The 18,865-nt window shown below is 39.9% G+C and overlaps 1 protein-coding gene across 5 annotated transcripts in view; it reads left to right on the top strand.

Annotated features, from left to right (window-relative positions):
• The window catches only part of pmfbp1 (polyamine modulated factor 1 binding protein 1), a 215,001-nt gene that overhangs the window by 168,733 nt on the left and 27,403 nt on the right, over positions 1-18,865 (top strand). For 4 of the 5 annotated variants that reach the window (XM_079589287.1, XM_079589285.1, XM_079589284.1 and 1 more), the window contains 8 exons: positions 3,345-3,545; positions 3,622-3,852; positions 7,375-7,605; positions 12,825-12,947; positions 14,162-14,258; positions 14,769-14,938; positions 15,020-15,245; positions 17,809-17,998. In XM_079589287.1, the coding sequence (XP_079445413.1) occupies positions 3,345-3,545; positions 3,622-3,852; positions 7,375-7,605; positions 12,825-12,947; positions 14,162-14,258; positions 14,769-14,938; positions 15,020-15,245; positions 17,809-17,998 (1,469 nt within the window). The remainder of the gene's footprint in view (positions 1-3,344; positions 3,546-3,621; positions 3,853-7,374; positions 7,606-12,824; positions 12,948-14,161; positions 14,259-14,768; positions 14,939-15,019; positions 15,246-17,808; positions 17,999-18,865) is intronic. The other variant, XM_079589286.1, reaches the window with a different exon arrangement.

Genomic DNA, 18,865 nt, shown 5'->3' with positions numbered 1-18,865 from the left:
CAATAATCATGATGTACTTATGTAATTGGTGTCAGTGACAATAAAAGTAAAATTACCTATTAATAATAATAGTATGTAATTTTGATACAATATTTTTCCCTAATTGGTTCAATTTTACATGGTCTTGCAAGGCTGACTGGTTAAACCCTCTAGATTTCATTCAATGCAACTGAATGAAAATGTTGGTGAGGTTCCATTGTTTCATGTTAGATTAACTTCTAATAATTGGAATTACGTTCAGAATGATTCTGGAGTGTAATGTACGTTATCAGCTAACCGAATCTGGACCATGAAATATTATTATTAAAGCTACACTCTGTAATTTTTTAAGTTGATTCTTAGCAAAAAAAAAAACTCTGTTCTTTCAAAATGATATGTGCTCATTCATGTGTAATTACTTCCACCAACTAATCAAGTATTCTCGTAAGCGTAGAATCTGTCATTTATAATACATACGAGTGAGTCGCTCGAATGGCGGAAGCCATGTTGCGCCTCCATCTTGAAAATACATTAGCCAATTAGGGACATACCTGGAAATTCAAGCTTCGCCTTTCGCGCTTTTACACTCAGTGGCACCGTGACGAATGCTAGCGGGAGATTACTCGTGACTGCCGGCAGATTGGAAAGCCTGTTGAAGATGGAGGATCATGCCTATTCTCGTGGACATGTAACAGAGTCGCCAAGGAAGCGAAAGAGAGAACTAAAATGACAATGCGACAGGCAAATCAACAAGACCTAAGTCAATATTGTAGTGGCTTTTCCAAGATGGAAAGAGCTCATGAGGAGCAAGGATTTTAAAAGGGACGCCAAAGTTTCCTGCTTTCTACTCGACAGGTAATTCAGCCTATTTGTGTAAATTCAAAGTTTTATAGTTGCTTGGCTAACTATAGCATGGTTGTGCATAACGCTAGAACGACGTCTAGGACACTTTTCCTCGCGTCAATGAACACTCATGGACGAAGTCGAACTGGAAGCCGTGTTAATCTTGGAATAATACAACCACCGTAGGAGTTAAAACGCCCTCGGAATGGGAGGAGCTAGAAAGTAATATTCAGTTGGTAGTCATATACAATTTCACCGCTAGATGGAAGATAATCTCACACAGTGTTGCTTTAATAATACTATTGAGAATCAGCATTTAACCACACTTTTTCCTGTTTATAGGCATTTACATACCATATGTGTCAAAGCACCTTCTCTGTGCCACATCTGCAGTGTAAATCAATTTAGTTGGCCAATCAGGCATCCTCGAAGGATCAATTGTCCTAATGTTTCTTGTGGTTGTCAAACCCTTCCTCCACTATACCACCTTTTTCTAGCTTTCATCAACTTAAGAAACATTCATATGCTCTCCTGTCCTCTGCTTTCTTGCTTCATTTATCCCATTCATCTGTCAGTAGTTTTCCCATGTGCATGTCCATGCGCCTCCTCCCGGCTCGACTCAAGAAAACAGAAGCGTAGGTGAATCACTAATGGAGTCATTATCAGGTTCCACTCGTTTAAAACAACACAATTAGCGCCGCAGTCTTAATGATGCTTGCAAAGGGAAGTTCAGTGCACTGAGGAGACTCCATCCAGGGCCTTCACCAACCTAATAAATCACGCAAGTTAACTCGCAAAACTAATATACCGCGTGTGTGTGCGCACAGTAGTCTGTGTGATTTATTATTTTCACCCTGCGAGACATCTGTTACAGTGCTCCTTATTTTTGTAATGCATCATCAGCCAGGGGAAAAAATAATATTATCCAATCTGGGATCAGCTCTCTCTGGAGTCTAATAATCTAATGTAGAGCTGCTATCAGTGAGCCACCACAGACACGCTTCAGGGAGCAAACAGGCTTCGGTGATTTCTGTCTCAGAATCTCTAGCATTCATTATATATGCCAGTGTGTGACTGTAGAAGTGAGTCTGTAAATATAGTTATAATAGGATGGTTCTTCCGACCATAAATTATATTCAATGAGCTGCATTTGAGGTGTACTAATACTAATTAAGGAAGATCACACACAAGAGTGTTGTACTGAATATAAGAACAGGTAAATGTTGTGAGTGTGATGATGCTTTTATACAACAGTTCTGTGTAGAGGCGTTGTGTGCACTGTCTAAGCAAGATGCTTATTATAGTTCTAGACTAAATAATGTGAGCATGCATTTTCTTATCTCAAAAGCAGATTCAGTATTCCTCAAAATGAATAAAAACTGTGAAATGCAAGCTGAGAACATTACGCAAATCTGCAACAATTAAATATGTTCAATAATACAAATGTACTTAATCTCACTTTATTGACCAATGTCTTTGTTGTTGACCTTAGATTATCCAATTCAACCACATTAGCAAAAATTACTTTAGATAAGCATCACATTTGTGTTTTTTTTTTGTTTTTTTTTGTCTCTTCTTGAAACCTATTCTTCTGCGATTCAGAATGGCAGCAGCTGAAAGGTTTGTTTGAGCTGCGCCCTCTACTGTACAGGCGTGAATTTACATTTCCTTCAGCTCGAGGCTTAAGGCAACATTCCACTTGTTTTGGAAATAGGCTCATTTTCCAACTCCCCTAGAGTTAAACAGTTGAGTTTTACCGGTTTCGAATCCATTCAGCCGATCTCCGGGTCTGGCGGTAGCACTTTTAGCATAGCTTAGCATAGATCATTGAATCTAGGTAGACCGTTAGCATCTCTCTCAAAAAAATGACCAAAGAGTTTTGATATTTTTCCTATTTAAAACTTGACTCTTCTGTAGTTACATCGTGTACTAAGACCGACAGAAAATGGAAAGTTGCGATTTTCTAGGCCAATATGACTAGGAACTATACTCTCATTCCTGCGTAATAATCAAGGAACTGACAGTGAAAACAATGTTTAATTTCCTATTATCACTGTAAAGCTGCTTTGAAACAATCTATATTGTTAAAAGCGCTATATAAATAAAGGTGACTTGACTTGACATATTTAACACGTAAACATAAACAAGGCATTGGGTAACATGCGCAGCCATGTCTCTATGCGCGGTTTCACAAAATGAATGTCCATTTTTATACTGATTCATTGTGATGTTCTTATGCCTAAATTTACATTTAAAATGACTTATTTTAGTTTTTAGTGTTTTATTCGTTTTTTAGTGTTTAGTTGTTTTGACATAATCATACAGAACTTTAAGATTAGCATTAACTTGAAAATAATTATTAGCATAATGCTATCGGACAGAATTTCAATTTCAGTGCATCACTGATTCTTTCTGATTCCACACCGCTCACATACTCTGGTCTGGGACGCCACAAACACAGAGAAGCAAAGTGATATAAACAGGGAAAAGTTCCTATGTTTTTGGTCTTGGTTCTGTGTCAGTGTATAGGTCAAAATAAAGAGCTGTGTGATCTGCGTGAGGAGATGCAGCGCTGGCAGCAGGAGACCCGGGAGCAGAAGGAGAGCCGGGTGAAGGAGGTGCAGGACCTTAAGAGAGAGTTGCAAAGCACACAGAGTCTCCTGCAGCTGCACAGAGATAACCTGGAGAGTCTGCACCGACAGCAGAGAGACACCGAGGACGAGGTGAGGCAGCACAGCCGACTTCAGTTTCACTATATCCCAACTTCTGTTTCTAAATATAAGTGTTTGTGTGTGTCAGGCCTCCTGCAGGGAAGCAGCTCTCCACAGTCAGGATGCAGAGATGGTTCAGCTGAAGGCAGGTCTACTGGAGGCTGAGCAACTGGCCACAGATGCTGAGGCTCGACTACAACCTCTTAGTGAATCCCTCGAGTTCTGCAAACACAAGTACCAGGCCTGCCTCAGCAAGATCGCCCAACTAGAGAACACTCTGCTTAGCCGAGAGGAGGACCTGAAAGAGGCCCACAATCAGGTTGGTACTTAAAGCTGAAGTCGGCAAGATTTTTTTTATCATATTCATTGAAACCGACACTATGCTCCGACAGAACAACATAAATCAGACGGTTTTAGAAAAAAACGTGCCACCTAGAGCCTGTTATTTGTTTTGCAAAAATCCACCGCTCCCGGTTCTTCTGGTCCAATCAGTGCAGGGCTGTGTGAGCTCTGACTGTCAATCACAATTCGTGCACACGCCACAGATCCCCCCCCCCCCCCCCCCCTCGCGAACTCGATGGGAGGGTGCTCTGTGGTAGTGGGGGAGGGGCATGAGAGTTGTAAACATAAAAAATGTTGGCTAAGTCCCCTCAATCTGCCAGACTTGTCGACTGCAGCTTTAAATTAGTCTTAGTTACCTTTAGAATTAAGTCTGCATTGCAACTAGTGATACACAGTATATTGATATTGACTCAGTCATTACCATCCAGCGTACACTACCGTTCGTTTGGGGTCAGTACGATATATATATATTTTTTTAGAAATTAATACTTTTATTCAGCAATAAATCGATAAAAAAATATAGTAAAGACATTTATAAGATTACTAAAGATTTCAAATGAATGCTGTTCTTTTGATCTTTCTATTTATCAAATTATCCTGAATACAAGTATCACAGTTTCCAAGCAAACTGTTTGTTCTTCTTATTAATTTAAAGAATAAGTGTCACTCATAAAATGGAGTCACTCACTCTATAGTTAGCCGGTAACATTTTTATGAATTCTAAAGATGCATGAACGTAAATAATGTCAACGACGCTGCGGACAGTTAACGAGCCAGCGCTGCATCGTCATGAAAGTTTAAGCCTTGAAAATGTCTATATTCAAGCGCAAGAAGACACGAAAGGGAGCTCATTTCATTACTTGCAAATACTAAACTAGGCTCTTTCACGTCGTCTTGTGCTTAAGGGGACAAATTCACATAAAATTAAGTACAAAAATTGTATCTTAGTCGGTTATGTCTTAAAGCTACTCTGTGTAGGAATTACTCCCATCTAGCGGTGAAATTGTATATGACTACCAACTGAATATTACTTTCTAGCCCCTCCCATTCCCAGGGCGTTTTACCTCCTACGGTGGCCGTATTATTTAAAATCTGCCGGCAGTTTAGAGTAATCTCCCCTCGCATTCGTCACTGTGCCACTGAGTGTAAAAACGCGTGAAGCTTGAATTTCCGGGTATGTCCCTCTTTGGCTAATGTATTTTCAAGATGGAGGCGCAACATGGCTTCCGCCATTCGAGCAGCTCACTCGTATGTATTATAAATGACAGATTCTACGCTTACGGGAATACTTGATTAGTTGGTAGAAGTAATTGTACATAAATGAGCACATATAATTTTGAAAGAACAAAGTGTTTTTTGCTAAGAATCAACTTAAAAAATTACACAGTGTACCTTTAAGTGAACATAAACAGTTGAGAAAGTAAACGCATGTGTATCAGTATATTAGATCCGTGCATTCGCTCAATTAAAGTGACAGCAGGCTAATAATGCTGCTTCTGTCTGTGTTTTTAATGTTAATCAAACAACAAAGGACACAAAAATCACTCACTGATCTTGACTGAATAACTTTTGTAACTTTAATTAGGATTAATAAGGATGTTTAATTTTCAGACTATAGTGTTAATTTCCATTTGCTTACTTTACCTGAAAACTAACCTACCTAAAAAACCTGAAAAGCACTGCTTATTTCATTAGTATATTTGTTATATCGTATTTATTTGTGCTTTTGTTTGTAATTTGACTATTTGTTCTTATTTTATTACTGACTGTTTTAAATGTATATTAGTTAGGCTAGTAGTTTTAGCTGTGGTCTTGAAATCCAGGGCTCGATTCTTGGACCAATATTATTTTCTGTTTACATTAATGATGTCGCTCGTGCTGTAGGCAACTCTCTTATCCATCTCTACGCAGACGACACCATTTTGTACACATCAGGCCCTACATTGGAAAACGTTTTAGAAAAACTCCAAAAGAGTTTTGATGACCTTCAACTTTCCTTTCGAGGCCTCCAATTGTCTTTAAATTCTGGTAAAACAAAATGCATGATTTTCAACCGGTCACGTTCTGCACCTTCTTGCCCAATAAACATCACCACCCTGGATGGGTCTAAGCTGGAAAATGTGGAGAAATACAAATATTTAGGGGTCTGGCTAGACCCCTCACTCTCTTTTCAGATCCACATAAACCATCTACAGTCTAAGATCAAGTCCAGGATCGGCTTTTTATTTCGAAATAGAGCCTCATTTACTATCTCTGCAAAACAGGCCCTTGTGAAAATGACCGTCATCCCAATACTTGACTTCAGTGATGTTGTCTATAGAACTGCATCCAATTCTCTACTCAAGAAATTGGATGTTGTTTATCACAGTGCCATTCGTTTTGTTACTAAAGCCCCATACAACACCCACCACTGCACTCTTTACTCAATAGTTGGATGGCCTTCGTTACACACCAGACGCCTAAATCATTGGCTCCAGTTAATCTACAAGTCCTTACTAGGTAAAACACCATCTTATCTAAGCACTTTAATAACCATATCTGTACCTACACTTAACTTGCGTTCGAGTAGATATATTTCTTTAGTTGCTACAAAAACTCGCACCTCATTTGGCCGTTTTTCTTTCAAATTTTCAGCTGCAAATGATTGGAACACTTTACAAAAATCTCTCAAACTCGAATCCCTTGTTCCTGTCACTACTTTTAAAACACTACTCTCCAACTTACTGACAGATCATTGTACATGTTGACGCTCTTTGCTTGTTAATGTTTTAGCACAGTCAACAAAGCCTCAACGTATTTTGCACATATTCAATTGAATTCAACTAAAACTATTTGCACATTACTATTAAGTCTGGATTATACTATTATTCTATTGATATTCCTCTCGCACTGCCACTTTACATTTTTAAACAATCTACTTTTAACTTCTTATTAATTTTTAAATGTCTTCTATATGTATGATTGTGTATTTGAATGTTTGTATGCTGTGTGTAACTTTGTTGCCTTGCACCTTCTGCCTTATCTTGGCCAGGTCGCGGTTGCAAATGAGAACTTATTCTCAACCGATTAACCTGGTTAAATAAAGGTGAAATAAAAAAATAAAAAATTGGGATAGAGAATTGTAAATATTCACAGGTATCTAAAAAGTTGGGTGTTATTACAGCCTGTTTTTACAAAAACATTTTCATGGCCGGTAAAACATATTTATGGCTGGTACATTTTCTTAAGTCACCAGCCATTGGCAGGTGTGGCAAAAAAAAATGTTTTAGGCCTTCCTTGCAAATATCAGCATTACAATTAATACAGGTTTCATATTGTTGTAAACAAATACCAAAGACTCAGTCACTCAATTGATTTATAAAAATCTAGATTTCTGCAACATTTTTGAGCTACAGTACCCTGAAGCTAGAGGCTGTATATAAAATTACTGAGAGCAGACATCGGTGGTGATAGTGATATGTTTTTGTCTGTGTGTGGTTGACTAATTTGGTCTCCTCAGGTGGCCCAGAGGGAAGAGCAGGTCCTCCGTCTGAGAGCTCAGGTTGTAGCTCTGCAGGGGGATCTGCAGGTACACTGCACCCAGCTGGAGAGCGGAGACGATGCCCTTGCCACGCTGAGCCAGAAGCTCCGAGACACACTGGAAGAGCTGGAGCACAGGCGTAATCACACACAAGAGTGTGAGCTACTCATCAACACACTCGGAGACACAGCTGCTAGCCTTCGTCGACAGGTAGCCCAACCGGAAACACCATTAACTAACCCATAGCTGAACAGGTCTGTCTCTTCGCAGTGTGACCACATCAAACATCTTGGTCATTCCTGTCAAACAAATGTTGTCCTAACCCTACCTCTAATCCTAAGCATTAAGAACCACTCAAATCAAAGAGAATGAAAGGAATCTGACGATTTGGTAGCTGGGTCAAAGATGAATAAGAACTTTCATGAAGTCTACATTATCAGTATTCTCAAAACAAAACTAGATCAATATCATCATCAAAGTTTTAAATATTACTTGTGTAAAATAGCCGTTATATAAAGGTCTGAAAAGTTTTAAAGATCAAAGTGCACGACAAGTAAAGTTATTGTCTCCTAAAAGAAAGAATAAATTCTGAACTGCCGAAATGGGTCATCAGCAAATTCAGTGTCACTTCTTGACATCTTCCTCACATTTGCATAATGCCAGCCTATGGTCTTCCATCTTCTATGACCCGCCCTCTAACACTGTAGTTCTAGCTGAGGCCTGAAAGTTTTTGGTTCGTATTGTTAACACGTCGAGAAGATGCTGTTTTCTGAGATGCAAAAGCAAATCCACTTTGCATGCACTTCCAAATCATGAGGACTCGTGCTGACATTGATATTGTAAATCCGACCCCATCATTACCATTCGTATCACTTAGTATCAAGCACTGAGGAAGTCTTCGGAGTTGAAATTCAGATATGGTAATGGACGTTTCATTTCCAATAAATCCTGTAAGCATTCAACCAATCACAACAGACTGGGCCATCTGACCAATCAAAGCAGAGTAGGCTCTCGGAAAGGAGGGGTTTAGAGAGACTGAATTCTCTATCAAACCATTTCAGACACTGTGAGAAAAATTTATATTATGAGAAAATGAAAGTGTTTTTTGACTTAGATGCATGTAGATCTATTGTAGGAGACCTCCAAAACAAAACTAGGAAACTTTAAAGGGGTGATGAGCTGAGAAATAACATTTTCCTTGAGCTTTTGACATATAAGAGGTCATCATACTATAAGAATATAAGTTTCAGAACTGAAAACTTTCTTTGTTGGTAAGAAATACAGTCTTATAACAAATAACAAACTCAGAAGATTCACGACACGTTCACAAACAATAGCCGACGAGGACTGAACAGAAAAGGAGTATACATACACATAGTAAATAAGGACAGTAAACAGAAACAGCTGGACAAAGATGAACTAAACAGAAACTAACTAATTGAGAACTCGTACAGACACGACAGCAACAATTAAACAGAACATAATTGTGAGAAATACAGCATCATTTTTTCTTTACGATTTTCATTATGATACATGGACAGTTGTCCTGAAAAAAATATATATTGAAATTAATATTAATTCAGTAAATTAAAACATGCTCATAATAGAGGTGTTGTTTTTAAGACATTGTATGTATGTATGAATAGCATTTTAATGTATTTTTGAAACAATATTTAGATCCAAACAAATCTATGAGCATCATGTCATTGACTCAGAAATGTTTCTCTAGGCATGTTGATCCAAGAAACGTGTCCTACTTTGGCTAAATCACCATATTTTCACTCCTGTGTGTTGTAAATTGAGAGATGCTGCAGATTTGCACTATGAATGCCCCATAATGCAACAGACTTAACACACTCATCTCCTCCCTAGAGTTGAATTCTGTTGGGTTTAGATTGCATATCAAGCCAAATGAAACCTAGTTACCACATGTACAGGTGGAAAGTGGCTTGTTAGTGCAGCTTGAGGTGTGAACACAATGGGGAAGAGAATCTACGCCACTCTACGGGTGCAAAAGCCAATCTGAGCGTCAGATACGTTTGAGTGTTCTGACTGGATTGTATCGATCCAGGTCAGAACCCTCACGCTTCATGCTATGTGTGGCGGAGAGAGCATTTTCAGGTGTTTCATTTCCCACAGTGACAGCTGGAGAGCTGTGATAGGCTCTCTTGAGGAATTCTGGGAGTTGAAGTTGTTATTGATTTGTAGTTGTTGAGTAAAGATAGCGTGTGTGGCCCTTTCGAACAGCTCGGCTGGTGTTTAAATGGACCTGAAGTTGTTTTGATTTGCGTGTACATTGACCGGGAGGGGCGGCTGGTTGGCGTAAAGTGGAAAAGCCTGCTGGGTCTGTGGTGTCTAGTCGAAATAATGGGCATTGCTCTCAGCGGTGGAGGGACAGGCCTTGTCTACAGCCCAGCGGTGCAGTCACCTCTGTCGGATACAGTGCTCACTAGGTGTGAGGACCTTCCTGCTCTACCTTCCCGTTCCTTTTTCTCCTCTAGCACCTCCAGCTTCTCCTCTCAGATGTCTATGATGCTCAGCGTCCCATTAGCAATCCCTAAACATCACACTCATGCATGCTATATTGATCCAACTGTTTTCAGTCAGGACCTCAGAACACACACATCCTTCAGCCGTTCGCCCATGTCTCATTCCTGTACGTTTAAGCTTCCTTTAATTGCTCCCTCTTACTCGGATCCTGCTGCGCCCTGGCATTACAGCACATAACCTGTGAGATACCAGTGTGAGAAGGGAAGATTCCTTAAAAACATCACATCAGTCAATCACCTCACTCTTTTTTCATCTTCAATGAGAGCTGTCGGCAATAATAACACTCATCTTAAAGGATAATTCCGGTATTTAACACCTTGAGTCTATATTGTAGTTTGTTTTGGATGAACAAGAGTGGTGGACAACATTTTTTTGACAATGGTTCCTCTCTCGAGTTTTTGACTATAAAAGAATTGGCCATGGACCCATTTAACATTGGAGTAAATGGTCATGTCCGAAAATGTCATTAAAACAACCTTTAACATTAGTTTTCAAAACTGTGCAACTCACCGAGTGATTAGTGATGTTAGTTGATGTTCCAGAAACAAAAAGTGTTGCGAAATACAGTTTCTGTCGTGTTTTATACGTCATTTTGTAAAATCCCATTGAATTCTGTTGAAGGGCTGAGTGCTCGTTAATATAAATGCGCTAACGGAAACGGAAAGGGGGCTGTTTACATTTGGTTGATGTAGTCTTTTTGCTCGCTTACGTTTCTCATAAGGCTAGCGAGCAGAGCTCTTTACCGCAGTTTTTGACCACACAAATTCTAACCATATTGAAAGACGTGACCACTGACCAGTGCAATATGAAGTTGAACTTGACTGTGACCGTGAGTGTCCCGCGAGACATAAACATCGGTTATCGCCATCAAGTGGTCGGGAGTGTGCTAACGCTTCAGATTCAAATATTGAGCGGAAGTTACACGGTTGTGAAGTGTCTGAAAAAATAGTTCCACTATAGCAAAATAAACGGATTGGAATCATATATTGCAACGATATATTGTTTATAATCATCAACGAACACCACTAACCACTCGGTGAGTTTAACAATTTTGTAAAGAATATTTTTGGCTGTTTTAATGACATTTTCGGACATGGCCATTGACTCCAATGTTAAATGGGTCCATGGCCAATTCTATTATAGTCAAAAACTCGAGAGAGGAACCATTGTCAAAAAAATGTTGTCCACCACTCTTGTTCATTCAAAATAAACTACAATATAGACTCAAGGTGTTAAATACCGGAATTATCCTTTAAGTGTCACCGGCCCACTGGTGGGCCCAAAGTCATTACATATTTAAAATAGTAATATCCTAATACTAAACCTAAACTAATCTTGACAAACTAAATATAATTTGTAAGCTTACAATCTGTAGTTTTCATATTTGACTGGTTTTCAAACTGGTGACTGGTTTTCAAAATAAATTACAGAGGAGCCGTAATTTATTAATTAGTAAAAAAAATTGGGGTACTGCGCCCAAACAAAATCTCACTGAAAGCTCATTTTTTGAGATATCAACCTAAAATTTGAAACGCAACTTGTTTTGATTTTTGGCTTTGATTTTTTTTTTTGCAGTTTTAGAGTCGCCCAATAAAAAAATATTTTTTTCTATAACATTTTTTACATTGTACATTTTCATAAACTCAAACATATAACTTTTTTTCAGTTTCACTTTCTTAATTTATTTCACTTATACAACAATCTGACAAATGTCTTCTTTAAAACAAGACCAATCTTGCATCTATATTCCAAATCATTCTTGAATTACAAACATTTAAGTTCGGAATGTGCATTTTCATGTCTATTCAAAAGGGGAGGGGGGGGGGGGGGGGGGGGGGGGGGGGTGACACCTAAAGGGAGAAGTTCACTTCAGAATTAACATGTCCTGATAATTTACTCACCCCCACGTCATCCAAGATGTTCATGTCTGTCTTTCTTCAGTTGAAAACAAATGAAGGTTTTTGAGGAAAACATTACAGGATTTTTCTCCCTATAGTGGACTTCAACAGGAACCAAAGGGTTAAAGGTCCAAATTGCAGTTTCAATGTAGCTTCAAAGGGCTCTACACGAGGGTCTTATCTAACCACAAATGCTCTTACACTTAATGTAAGATTATTATTTTTTAAATATGTCTATATTTTATGTCTATTTATTTCTTGTCTGTATTGTTCATGTGTAAGGCTCCTTGAATTGCCAGTACGATATCATGTTCTATATAACCTTGCTTATTCCTAGCTCATCGTTGATTGTTTTTCTCAGAACAGCAGCAACAGGCAGTGTGACATAATGAAATATTATCTTCATTAAGTCTGAGCCCATTTGGAAATGTTTTATATTCAGTCTTCAGCTCTGACAGCACTGTGCTGGACTGATGTATCTTTCTCATAAGGAAGAACTTAACAGGCATTAGGTCCTGTTGTCAGACCTTACTCTCTAACTGAAGAAGATCAAGACCAGATCGAGACTTTTACATGCTGTTTTACAGTTCAGAATAATAACTACCCAGTCTTTCTGTCCAGATTACTGCTTATTTCCCTATTTTATAACACACAATAAACCGCATAATCATGGCTCATGAATATTAATTAGATAGGTAATTTTTCACCTTCATTTTCAGTAGTCTTAACTAAAAGGCACAAGGTGCAAGTGGTATTTGGGGTTATTCAATATTAATATTTTTTTTATATATGTGTTCCCTAGGAATGAAACCCATGACCAAGGTGTTTCTAGCACCATGCTTTACCAATAGTTACAAAAATACAGTTCTCACTTTTATCACCAAATTTGAATGTGTGAACAGTTTGTTCTTGCTGTAATATGGATTTTTGAGAACTTTTGAGAGCTGAATGTGACCGATTGTGTGTGTGTGCGTCTCCTAGGCTGAAGAGCAAGAAGAGACGCTAGTGAAGACACAGGCTGATTTTTCCATCTACCGGGCCACTCACATGCACTCCGACTCGGACTACGAATCCCAGCTGTCCCGCGTTCAGGAACTAGAGCAGGTGAGTGAAGCACTGTCTTTGTAGTTGAGAAAAACGCCACATGCTACACTCACATCTGCATGGATCCATCACTGTAATCTCTGCCTGTTACAAAAATGGGCTTTAAATGGACCCACCTGCTCCCCGTGTCACACGTTACTGTATGCATTGACACTGTGCAACTCAGGGACTATTTATCAGTCATGAGCTGAGGCTTTGATTGGATCCGGAGAGGCTTCGTGCAAGTTCATGGGCACCTTTGTGACTAATTGTTTGTTATGTCAGCGTGGCAGCCAGCCATCCAGCTTTAATGGAGTGTAGTGGAGCGATCCATCAGGCTGTCAGAGAGCTCGCACGTCAGCCCAAGTGTCAGCGGTTCTTCGCACTCTACGCAAACGGCGACGTGATTTAGTGCCCTCCTCGCGCCACTGCCCACCCGCTCCCCGTTCTCAGATTGATTACCCTCCGGTCCCGCTGACAGTGCCCGCCATCTTCTGGCAACCTTTTAGCAGAGTTTTATAGATGATTCCAGCACCTCGTTTGGCTATTTATACATCTGTAAGTGGCCATGAAATATAGATTTGTCTTGACACATGTTCGAGTTGGAGTGGCGAGTCCCAGCGCCTCGTGACACCTCGTTATTTTAATGGTGCCAAACGAAGGGCCCCCGACCTTGCCCGTGTTTGCAGATTATGCCTGCACTTTATTAGTTTTGCAATCAGATTCCGCTCAAACCTGTCCCGTTTGCACACAGCAGACGAGAGCATGGTACGTGTTACCCGCACCGTCGTGACACACCGCTTCAGCTGTCAGGTCGACGTTCACACACAATCTGGTTGCCAGGGTAATTAAGAGATGGCACCCACACGCAGAGCATCCCAGAGACTTAATTGAATGGTTAGCGCATCACAAGCGCATGCCGCCGGATTGGAGGCGACACCTGTCAGAGACAAACCTCGTGTCGCAACCTCGGCAGGCGTATGTGTACGTGCCGCAGTGAGGATGCTAAATGAAGGCCAGGCTGGAGTGGAATGGAGTCGAAGAGGCGAGCGGAAGCAGCGGGCGTAGCGATAGCCTTAGGGATGGAGACAGCTTGGGGGATTCTTATCCACCTTAGGTTGGCCCCTCCAGCGCCCCGGGCATCAACACGACTCCCCCAAGGCACAGTCACAGAAGTTTGACAGCTATGTGACGACTTGGCATGTTAGTGGAGGTGTGTGTGTGTTTGTCCTTAGGCACTGTTCCAGTCGCTGGAGCGCTGCGGTCAGAGCGCCCAGGAGATGCGGGTCTGCCAGCTGGAGTTGGCGCGACACCGGGAATACAGTCAGACAGGTGAGTGAACTCGCTACTCAGAGGCCACGTTTACATGCAACCAAATAATCCATTAGTAATCGGATTCACGGCTCAATCCGACTTAAAAGCCTTCATGTAAACACCTTAATCGATCCGATTGTGCTCGATCCTATTAGATTTCCACCTGGTTTATTCCTTTTCTAATCCGATCGAAAGAACATGTAAACACTCAATCGGATTGAAAACCGAAACTGAAAGGACTGCGCATGTGCAATGACGTTGAAATAGCGCCATGACGTATAACGCGCGGAACAAGCTGTTGAATAAAGTGCCATATTAGTGTCCCGTCATTCTAAAATCCTTTCTCTCAGTGTCTGTGAAGTGGAGCAGATTTTAAGCTTGTGACATGTAAATGCACATCAACCCGATCACATGTTTAGCGTTCATGTAAACGCTACGTTCGGATTCATCATCGGAATGAATTCAGTCCGATTGAAACAAAAGTTGTGCATGTAAACGTAGCCACTTCCTCACTCGATTCTACCACAGATTCCGATCAGCTGTGTGTTGCAGAGATGCAGCGACTGCAGGAGCAGGTGAAGAAGCTCCAGGCGGATGCAGCGGACGAGGCCCGGAGACGAGCACAAGCTGATACTCTGGAGCTGAAGGTAGCCAATCTGGAAGGAGAACTACAGGCAGCTCAAAGGCAGTGTGACCAGGTAAACAAGTACACACACACTCACAGGTGCAGATCAGAAACGCTTCGCCTATGGCAGAATCTCACAGCCGCTCTCTCTCAGGCTATACAGAAGAGAGACGCCCTACTGAGACAGTCCGAGGCTGATCTTCTGCAAGCGCGGGAGAAGATCCGAAGCAAGGCGGCAGAGGCTCGAGGGCTTGAAGCTGATCGGCAGAGAGCCAGGAAAGAGAAAAGGCAGAGGGAGAAAGAGTGTGTCTCACTCAAAACGCAGCTGCTTCAGCTCAGAGAACAACTGAAGGAGGCTCACGCCACTTGCAGAGACACCGGTAACACACTGCAACACCTGTAGAGCTCACATGTGGACTGCCATGATGTGAATAATTGTAAATATATGCTTTATTGATATCTTCGAAAGATTCTTACCTGAAACTGCAAATGCAGCAGCCCCGAGAAGTTTGTAAGCCACCCTTAAAATGAATGGCATTGCTTTGCCAAGTAGTGGCAATCATTTTAAAGAAAGGTAGCACATCTTTCATGCAAAATATTTCACAAAAAAAAGTGATTGATATACTGTCCTGACACTTTCGTGATGCCATACGCTACTGGATCATGTTCATAGTTTGTGTCATGAACTACACATGTGGGCACTCTACTAGGACACATCTACTAAAACCAACTTGGCACCAGTTGATTAATTGTCATTCATAAAATGGCTCAGAAAAGTCAAGTTTTTACTGAGAAAGCTTGTTTGTTTGCAAGTGCCACTTGGTTTGAAATTGTGTATCTAATGAAATTAAATTCATAGATTAAGTGCAAGTTAATGATAGTAGGGCCTACTCAAAAAGTAGGTTGTTCATGTTCAAAACATGTTTTTCCAAACCCATGAGATATTTTATCTGAGACATTTCTGTCTCTCCATTGAAAAAGTTTATAAAGACACAGTAAAAGTAATCCAAATGAATAGAGTGCAATAGTCTTATGAATAGACGTGATCGCTTTATATGACAAACAGATGCAAACATTAATACATACAAAATTGTAAAATATTGTAAACAGAAGCTCAGAAGTGCTTGCTTAACAACCATGAAAATTCATGCTGGTACAATTTGATCATTTCAGCAGGGCGATGATTTTCTCTTGATTTTGCAAGAGAAAAGCAATTGCATTTAAATCTATGTGATAGTGTACGTTGGTTTGTCAGAGTGTGTATGTGTGCACCGGTTTGTGTTCTCCAGCAGTCTGAGTGTCCCGTCTGAAATGAAACAGCCCATCAATTCAGAGCCTCCAGCCATCAGATACATAAACATTTTAACACACACCACTGTGGGAATGATGCTTATTAGAAACAATATTCTCATCCCAGATGAATGGGGCAGATGTGGCCATTGCATACCCTGGAATGGTATATAAAAATAAAAAAAAACATGGACTTTGTGTATACACTGGTTTGGTGTTTATACACACACACACACACACACACACACATATATATATCATATATATATAGGGCTGGGCGATAAAACGATAACGATAATTATCGCGATATATTTTTTCTCGATAAAACGATATCAAGAGCTCGATAAATGTTCGATAATGTTTTTGCGCCAAAAGCGGAACGAATCTCATTTGAACCGCGCGCGCCACACGGACCATTTATCCGCTCGGTTCAAAGTCCAAACGGCAGCGCAGCGCGAGTTCACTAGAGCAGACGCGTTTACTCTGATCGGTCTCGGACACTAGATCCAGTGAGAAGCGCTTGTATTCAGCGAGGAACACAAATGTCTCAGTGATTTAAACCAGTTTAAAGGCAGATGAACAGCGCTGACGAACAGGAGAAACACTGTGCGCAACGATACAGTCAGAAGCTTCTCCGTCTACACATTCCCATCATTCACCACGGATTTAACGTTACTGTAACGTTAGCCTAGTAATATTGTATGCTGTTGTATATAACTGCACCATTAAATGTGCGTGGGATATATATATATATATATATATATATATATATATATATATATATTGAATTGTATAATATTATTAATGTAGACAATGTATTAAAGGACTAATGGAATATGATTACAGTTTTTAATAATGTATTTAGGCTACTGGTTTTCATAAATACCATAGAAACCATAAAGTTACATTTTATCTGTGGTTATCATGATCTAAATGCATGATGCTGGATGACCAATGGTTAATTTTAATAAAACTAAAGAATATTACATTTTACCAAATAAAAATAATGTTGTTACTTTTTTTTAACAGATGTTACTGTTTTTGTTAATGAACATAAATTGTATAAAGTAAATCTGCATCCCAACTCGAGCTAATACTACTGAAATAAAGATATTTATTTTGTTAAGGAAAAATGACAAATGTTTGAATGTTCTACCTCGGATTTGTGAATGTTCACCTGTTTGGCAAGTGTTTGTCATGATATGTTCTGACAATAACGAGTAGTTTAAAAACACAACGCTCTGGTTTCTACAGCTTTCACTTAGGAGTACAAATCTGTCTTTAAACTTGAAATAAATAAAGATTTGACATTTATCGATAATTATCGATATCGACTGATATAAAAAAAAATATCGTGATATTTTTTTTGGGCCATATCGCCCAGCCCTATATATATATATATATATATATATGATAATAACAAGTGGTAATATTTCTCAATGTTACTATTAATGTTTTTACTGTATTTTTGATCAAATAAACGCTTTGCAAACGCTCTGAAGGGAGAGTGTGATCTTATGATTTCAAAGCTAGCTCGCTATTGCTAGCCTCTCCAAAAACTGCCTACCCTATATATATATATTGTTTTACAAATCCCAAACTCTGACACTCTTGAAGTGAGGTCTTCACGGTTTATATGTGTGTGTGTTTCAGGCCAGGAGCTGACGCGGCAGCAGGAGAAGGTGCAGATGCTGGAGGGAGGTCAACATCTGGCTCAGGAGCAGCTCTCCGAGCGTGTGGCCGAGGTGGTGCGGGCAGAGAAAGCCCAGAGGAGACTGCAGGCAGAGCTCAAGAGAATAACAGACCGTCTGGAAAACACCCAGCAGGAGCTGCAGGACTCACGGTAAGATCCAAACCAGAAGATCTGCTTGGTCCAGTTAGTCCCTGCTCGTAGATACCATAACTACACCATTATATGGGGGGGGGGGGAAACATTGTATCCATTCAAAAGTATTCTTATATGTCGTTTATGACTCAAATTATTGTTTTGAAAATATGGCTCAGTGTCCAGAATTGAACACCCACGAGAAAAGATCGGGATGGCCTGTTTTTCAGTGCAGTTTGAGTGAATATTGGACTGCGTAGTACAGCAGACAGCTTTCCAAAACTCAGTTCCCCAGGATGACACTCTCATATCACACTCATATTAAGGCTGCTAGTGAAGCTATGAGCCGATTAATCCAAATTTCTCCGCTTTATACTGCCTTCAAGTCATGTCTAAATGATCGTATTTACCAGATGAGCGCACATGAACGCCACCACAATGCCAGTATTACCAGTGGGGAACTCTGGATTTTCTTTGAGCCCTGACTTTCCTAGGTTTGGAATATTGTAGGAATATTCCTGATCAAATAAAAGCTAATCTTTATGGATGGCAGCTGTCGATTGCCACAGAAAATCATTTAGCAATTTTAAATTAATTTTAGAATTTTAAACTACATTTCCCATGATGCTCTATGGAAGACTGAGAATAGAGTGCAACTCTCAGGTTCCAGAAGTAAATATCCCATTCATTTTCTTGATGTATGGGCTTCAAATTGATGAACCTTTAAAGACAGACCTATTAAGAAGAGGTTGATAATCAAACAATAATAAATGCTTTTGTTGAAACCATCAAGGTATATTATTTCAAGGTATTTTTTATATTGTCGAATAATAATGTAAATATTTGTATGCATAATAAGCATATTCTTTCAATAAATGTAAAATG

The sequence above is a fragment of the Phoxinus phoxinus genome, assembly GCF_949152265.1.
Source record: "Phoxinus phoxinus genome assembly, chromosome: 2".
NCBI lineage: Eukaryota > Metazoa > Chordata > Actinopteri > Cypriniformes > Leuciscidae > Phoxinus > Phoxinus phoxinus.
The sequence above is the reverse complement of the archived record's forward strand: the minus strand, read 5'-3'. Positions and strand labels throughout refer to the sequence as shown.